A 7729-nucleotide genomic window follows, 5' to 3' on the forward strand; every position below is an offset into this window, starting at 1 on the left:
ACTCTTCCTATAGTTGTCAGAGACATGGAAGAGAACAAACCCTATTCTTCTGCCTCTTCCCATAAGGCCAAACAAGTATACTTTTTTATTTTTCCTGATTTTTGTGTAGAGAAAGAGAGGGAATGAAGTGACCAAATCTAATTGATAAGGAGAGTTTTCATGTTCTTTCTGAATCAGAGTCTCCTCCATTCTACCCAGTGGTGAGCTTGAACTGACTTATACTGGCCCATAAGAATCATTTGCTAAATTTCCTGGGATTTTGTGAGCCAATAGTTAAGTACAGTCATTATTAACAAACAGATAAACTTAAATATAAAACACAGGGTAATAAATACTCAAAGCTCATCGCTTCTTAATTATTTTACTGTTATCTATCCTAATGGGTTATTTGTAGCTATGGTAAGATGGAAATATTTTATAAGGTTGTGTTACTTTACATCTCTCCTCAGCTGTCTGTTAAGTGACATTATGTTGGGAGCCTAAAATTAGTGGTCAATGGTAGGAACATTTACACCAAGGAAAGTGGCAAACACTATACACCAGGACCTCTTTACTCTTCAGAGAGCAGGTTGTGGAATGTTTATCAGAATACCACTGCCCCCTCCCCAGTCCTCAGTCTTCTTTTTCCCCAATCCTTTAATTCCAAAGGAAGAATAACTAGAAAGGGGAACAGTCTCTTCACAGTCTAGCTTGGTTGACAAGTCAAAAGAAAAAAAACAAAGATGGTGAAAAGTCAAGTTAGTTTTATTTGTTTTGTAACAGTCTAACATGTGACTATTAGCTCTAACATAACGATGCAGAGGGTTGGAGAATTCAGGACACAATCCCAATAATGCCTCTTTCCCTTGCCATGGACTTCCCTAGGAAGTTTGTTATGAATGTGTTTCTTAGCTGAGTCTTTACTAATCCTATCATAGATGGAAAATTTTGCAGAAAAAGGCAATAAAGCCATCAAGTTTTCCCTCCAGGAAACTTCACGTATTCTTCCAGAATTCTCTTTATCCACCCTGGAGCAAGAACTTCTGGAAGAAAGTGGGACTGGAGCTTATGGTATATCCCACTGCTACATTGGTGGCCAACTTTGGGAGCTGCAGTGTCTAGGGCAGTGGAGAGTGACTTGTCTTTCATAAACATCTTCCTTTCATCTTCTCTAACTGCAGAACCTAGAGTTTTGTTTCCTTTTCCTCCTTCCTTCCCAGTTACACGTTTTGTTAAAATATGATAATTACAAGAATGGAAAGCCTCCCTGACTATTCAGTATCACTTCTAGGCACACATTTACTTTGTTTTACAGATTGCATTTACGTGTGGAGGAGTTTTCCATCTAACCCGGCAAATCTTTTTTGTTTAAACTTTGCTAACTTGGGTTGTGTGGTCAATTGCACACAGTATACATGGGGGGATAATTTGGATCTGGGGAAGGAGAGAGGAGGAAATATGTGGAGTGGGATGGGATCTCCTGGGGTGAGGGAGGTATGCTGCCTTTTCACCCTGACCATGACCTGATGACCCTCCTCAGGAACTCATGAAGAACAACTGCCCACACTAGCCTTGCCCCAGGTCTTCCACATGGCTAAACCAAGGAGTTCCTGCAAATAGTTCTTTCAATAGCCAGGGGGTCACTTCTGCCATGAGTCAGAGAGGGTCTCAGGGGCTGGTGTATCTCCACACAGGAGCCCTAGGAGGCTGACTATCTATAGCACCACCTCGAGCAATGAATTCTTGCATGATTAAAAATGTTCTGTTTTCATAGTGTAATTCTTAGGAATTCAGGACTACAGAAATATTGACCATATCCCCCCTCATTTGCTTCCTTCACTTTACTTATTAGCTCACTTTTTGTCAAGATCTTAGTCAACAATCTGCGCAGTATTTGAAAGTGGTGACTGTCATTGCTTCAGTATACATTTAACAGTAAGGACTTCTTACAAATTTGAATAAGGCCTTCCTCCCTTTCCTTTTATTTCCAAATTAATGAGTTTTTAAAAACACCCCCTTTTTTCTTCTAGTATGCTCATTGTGTTTCCTGGATATCCATCCACTTGTTCCATCTTGTGAATGAGGGGCAACGTTTGCTACCCCCAATTAACCTAGGGAAGATTATCATTGGGAGCAGGTAAGTGACATCTTGGGGTCCTGAGAATCACAAGGGGCAGCCAAACTTCTGAGTTGAACTTCATTGTTTCTTTGTGGGAAATCTTATCCCCAGGTCACACTGACCTTTAGGAGTATTTATATATTTTGTGTTGGATGTGTCACTTGTATGGCAAGTGATGAAGTCATGGTGAAAAGCAGATAGGCTTTTTTTTTTTTTTTTTTTAATGCCCCAAATACTAGGCCTGGGGATTACAGAGCCGGGTTTGAAGTTTCTAACTGAACTGCAAGTAACTCTGTCCCTCCTGGTCACAGACCTCCCCTGATGGAGGTGTTATAGCTGCTAGTAAGTGACTGGCTCTTTTTCTCTGGAATGAGCTATACTTTGGATATCCAGCTGTCCATTGCTTCTTTTTATCAACAGGTCTACGTGCCCTAAGGGTTTTAGTCTAACAAGGGAAGGACCAGGAGTAGGATTTAAAGCTGGATCTAATGGAGCCCAGGGTGGGATTTTTAATCCTGAGTCAGTCACAATTATTTGCCTCAAAACAGACACTGAGAAATCCAGCTGTCTAGGTAAGGGCACTCACGGACCCACAGCTGCCTGTGAATGGAACCTGGGACATTTTCCAGAGGATGAGAGTAATCACCAATCTGTCCTCCAGTCATTTCTCAAGATCACAGAGCCTCAGGTTCCTACTAAACACATGGGGTCCAGATTTTGCTTCTCTGAGAAAACTGATCTCTAGAGTGTCTATTCCATATTGAGAAACTCTCACTAGGTAACTTCAAGGCAGGTTGAGAGGGTGGGATGGAAACCACCCACCTCCCTTTCTTCCTGGTCTCCCTGCTGCTAGAGGAATCTTTCAAGGAGTGGCAACACTCAGCAGCCTCTAGACTTGGCAGCCAACTCATTAATCCTTATGATATCCCTAGAGGTAGGTTGGTCATGAATACCATCTTGAGTTTGTAGACAGAAAACCAAGATACAGAGAGGGATGACAGTAACACAGCTACTAAATGGCAGAAATAGAAAAAAAAAAAATCCTGGTCTCTTGATGCCTGGGTCAATTTCTCCCCAAATAGTCTTCCTCTTTTATTGGGAAGACTGATAGGAAAAATGGCAACTTCCATGGTGGGGGGTGGGTACAGACAGTGAGGCAGGATGCTGCTTCATCCAAGGAGATACACTCACTCACAGGCTTCTGTTCCAGCCCAGACAAGGAGACCAGCAGCCTTCACCCATGCCTCTGCAACCCTTTCCAAACAGCACCAAGCAGCTTTCACTTAGAGCAGGGTGCACTTCTCCTTTCCTTTTCTCTTTCGGATTAGGTTCTAGTTGAGACAGGACACTCCATTCTGGTGATAATCAAGTTATTCTCAGGTTCTGAGTTTATATCTTCTTAAAAATGAGTCTTCGGGAGTAAAACTGTAGGAGCAATAGTGTGGCCTTTGGGGTGAGTACAGTGACACAGTCTCTGAGGCCTGTGACCGTGCTACTTGTCTCATCATCCGGAAGGTCTGGATGGAATAATGTTGATGGCAAGGGGCAGATTCAAGCCGTGGCCAGAAAGAAAGTCACATTCTTTGAGATAAAATGTATCTCTTCTCTTCAACTACCCCCTGCCTGATATGTTCTTTCATTGAAAGTTTGTCACTTTGGATTAACCTAGGTAAAATACATTTTAGGCTGTCTTTTAAAATGTAAAATTTCCAGAGTAGTTATCAAACAATCATACCTTAGGATGAATTTAATTTCTAGACCACTTTGTTTTGGAATGGGGCACTAAGGAATGGGAATATTGTCACTTGGAGAGGAATAGTTTTGGGGGAGGCTTTGCTCTGGAAAAGCATATCTAGAATGATTATCAAAAAAGGAAGGGGATTACCAGAGGGTAGCACAAGGGATCTGCATATACTTTGGGATAGTATTGGCTGGGGGAAAAATAGAATGAAGGCAGTTTTCTGGGTACTTCTTTTGGGTTCCCTGGTGGTCCTCTGTCCAGATCTCTGCCATGTTATTTTGGTTTCTATCCCTCCTTCCTTAGCCTTGGCACTGCAGCCCATGAAGCATAGCTCTGGTTTATAGAAACTATCTTGGTTATCACTTTGTCCCACAGCTCTGGGAACTGTTTGGCTCCAGGTAAAAATTGCTCCCTGTGTGAAATATGTACTTATACTTGAGGATTTCCCTGGACTGGGCTCTATGATTGAGGAAGGCTGGTTGTGAGGGTAAGGGGTAGGAGGACTTCGAGATCCCCCTTGTTACCTTTAGTCTCTATGTCCCTTCCAGGATGAGGCCTGGTCTGGGACTAGACTTTGGGATTCTGACTGCTGGAGCTCCCACTTTGTAAGAGGCTCTCCCGAGTATCACTGTGATGGTCCTCTTTGTACACATCTTGTGTCTAGGTAAGGCCTGAGAGCTGACTCTCCTCAAGACAGGCCAGTGGGCAGGTTATCTGCTGGCTCAGACTGGCTTGCTCCCATCCCCTGATGAAAGGGGGTGTGGATTTCAGGCTGACCGCTGATATTGGAAGAGGAGAGGGAAGAAGAGGATCTTCTTATTTCAGGGAAGAAAACTGTGACCAGACTCACAAGGCTCTTTCAGTTCAGGGAAAGGGTGAGAGTCTTGCTCTCTTTCTTTTATGGTACCCAAGGCAGAATCCCCACCAATTCAAGGGATAAAACTGAATCAGAACCCAGGGGTTACAGTGACCCAAAAGAAAGGCCAGTGAGAATATTGGGTATCCCTTGGACTGATGATTTTAACCAAACACTCCAAAATGCTGAGATGAGATTTGGGAGCCATAAATAATATGAATAATTCCATAGGAAAGCTGGGCTCACCAGTATAGGCTGATCTTGCAGATTGGTGCCTCATAGGTTAAATTTGGTTTGTACACATTTTGTATGACCCACACGGCATATTTAAAAATTAGTTGGCAATATTAAAAATTTCACTGAAAAGTTTGGACTTCTGGCTTCTCTGGGAAAATCAGACAGTCAGGTAACACTGCCTAGTAATCAGTGCCTGGTACTGAGTAGCAGAGCCCCCCAATCTTCACAACCCTAGACGTCCCGTGGCATTAGAACAGGTCCACCCCATCAGGTTAAAGCAGCTGCCTGCATCCCATAGGCATCTGAGTTTGGGCCCCTCTGATATGTGATCATGTGGTGTCTGCTAGGGAAGTGCTGGGGTGATAAAAATCTGGCTGAGCTAGTGAGCTTGAGTCATGACTGGCAAAAAGCTATGAGGCAACCACAGTTCTGATTGGAGGGATTTCTATGGAGAAATGGGGATGAAAGCAGAGCTCCCCATTGTAGTTGGGGTAGAGGGGCAGGGCAGTCATTCCAGACTGGGAACTTTGATGGCACAATGGGTTTATCTTGGTCATCCTTTTATATGGGAAATGTGGTTTCCTAGTTGCACAGCAAGTACTGTGCCCCTGCAGCGCCTGTCCAACCAGGGGCGGGTGTGAAGGGAGGGACAGAAGACTCAAATCATGGTGGTGTCTTTAGGTTTCATCTTGCCCTATGTTAGCTCGGGTGTCCTCTTTTCTTTCTTTCTTTGACACCACTTCATACGGTTAGATCGTCTGACCTCGCCCGGCTGCTGGCTTTGCTCAGCCTGCTCAGGGGTCTGGTGTCATCCCTGGTCAGGTCTGGACACAGTGAAGGTGACTTCTCTGCGGGCAGCCCTTGCTTTGAAACCTTCTCAGCCTGCAGCTCTTCCTTCTCGCCCTCCTTCTCCACCTCGGGAGTCTCGGCTTTCTCCCCCTCCAGCACAGCCATGGTCTCCTGCCCCTCTGTGCTCACTGTCTCAGCTTCCTGCCTCTTGTCCCCCACCTCTGGTTCCGCCCCCTCCTCCACGGGCTGCTCCTCGCCCTCCCCCTCCTGGGCTCCCACCTGAGCATAGGAAGGCAGTGTCTCTTGGTAAGCTCGGGACAGGTCCCCTAGGGGCCCGGTGCCCATCTTCTCCTCGAACTGACTGAAAGGCTTGGCAGAAAGTGGGCTGGTCTCCACCATCCCGACCTCGGTCAAAGGGAAATAGTGGGACACAATTTTCTCTTCCTCCAGCAGCTGGTAGCCCTTGGCTTTCTGGATGGAGGAGACAGCGATGGAGTGGAGGGACTTCTCAGGGATCTCCCCCAGCGGCTGCTCCACCGGCCTCTTGAAGGCAGACCGGATCCTCTTGAGGCCCAGGTGACTCATCTCCAGGATGTTGAGGAAGAGGGACACGGAGGCCACCGACAGCATGAACAGGATGAAGATGGTTTTCTCTGTGGGCCGTGACACGAAGCAGTCCACCACGTTGGGGCAGGGCCACCTGCTGCAGCGATAGAGGGGCAGGATCCGGAAACCGTACAGGAAGTAGTGGCCCACGATGAAGCCCACCTCGAAGAGGGTCTTGAAGATGATGTGGCAGATGTAGGTCCTCAGCAGGGTGCCCTCCAGGCGGAACTTCTTGGTGCCTTTGCTGCTGTTGCTGCCCTTCTTGATGCTGCCCTGGTCGGCGGCCAGCGGCACCCTGTCGCCGCCGTCGCCCGCCGCCTGCTGGCACAGCTCCTCGGCCTCGCGCTCCTTGCGCTTCTCCTCCATGCGGACATGGTGCACCGCGTGGCCCACGTACACCAGCGACGGCGTGGACACGAAGATGATCTGCAGCACCCAGAGGCGGATGTGCGAGATGGGGAAGGCCTCGTCGTAGCACACGTTTTCGCAGCCGGGCTGCTGGGTGTTGCACACGAAGTCGGACTGCTCATCCCCCCACACGAACTCGGCGGCCGTGCCCAGGATGAGGATCCGGAAGATGAACAGCACCGTGAGCCAGACCCTGCCGATGACCGTGGAGTGCTCATTCACCTCCTCCAAGATGTTCCCCAGGAAGCTCCAGTCACCCATTTCTCACCCACCTGGAGGAGGGAGAAGGCAAGAGCTGAGCGGCCACGGTGCCATCCCCAGTGGCCCCTCTTTGCTAACACTCGGGGTCCCTCTCCTTTCTGAGCTGCCAGAATGTGCTGGAGCACCGAAACAGCTCCTGTGGATGCTTCCTCTGTGTAGGCTGGGATGAGGAGTCAAGAACGCCCCAAGAATCTGCTTCCACTAGCTTCCTCACATGCAAAGTGGGTTTAACGCTAATACCTGTTCTTGGACACTGTGCAAGTGGTGGTCTGAAAGGATAAATGAGGCAATATAGATACAATTCCTTGAATTCCACCCCAGTAAGAGTTCACTGTTGACCGTAAATAGAAACCTATGCTTACATGGATTTAAATCAAGACCACAGGCTAAACTGAGCTTCAAGAAGCACACTGAGGAAAGAATACCCTATACCATGGGTGTTTGGGCCCCCACCAAAATTCTAGGATGTGTGAAATTGTCTGTAGCCATCTTACTTTTGACTGTGTGGTAATGTATAATGATCCTGTGTTTGGAGGGAAGTGGAGGAAAGAAATATTTTTTCAACATCTACTATTTGACAGCCTTCTGACATTACATTATTTTATTTAATCTGATACTGCTAGGCTATAATCTTCATAAGGCGATGGACTGTGCCTATTTTATTTACTGCTGCATACTCAGTGCCTCTCATAGAGCCCAGAGCTGAGTGAAAGCTCAAAACATGTTTAACCAA

The 7729-nt window shown here is 46.7% G+C and overlaps 1 protein-coding gene across 1 annotated transcript; it reads right to left on the reverse strand.

The window, feature by feature from the left end:
- Window positions 1-5673: 5673 nt before the first annotated feature.
- Window positions 5674-6996, reverse strand: GJA8 (gap junction protein alpha 8). Its single transcript, XM_025982958.1, has one exon. The coding sequence runs from the start codon at window positions 6994-6996 to the stop codon at window positions 5674-5676; it is 1323 nt and encodes a 440-aa protein (XP_025838743.1).
- Window positions 6997-7729: the final 733 nt, after the last annotated feature.

The sequence above is a fragment of the Vulpes vulpes genome, chromosome 8 (assembly GCF_048418805.1).
Source record: "Vulpes vulpes isolate BD-2025 chromosome 8, VulVul3, whole genome shotgun sequence".
Lineage (NCBI taxonomy): Eukaryota > Metazoa > Chordata > Mammalia > Carnivora > Canidae > Vulpes > Vulpes vulpes.

Bases quoted from the DNA above. Each gene is read 5' to 3' on its own strand.
- GJA8 (XM_025982958.1), bottom strand. From the start codon at position 6,996: ATGGGTGACTGGAGCTTCCTGGGGAACATCTTGGAGGAGGTGAATGAG.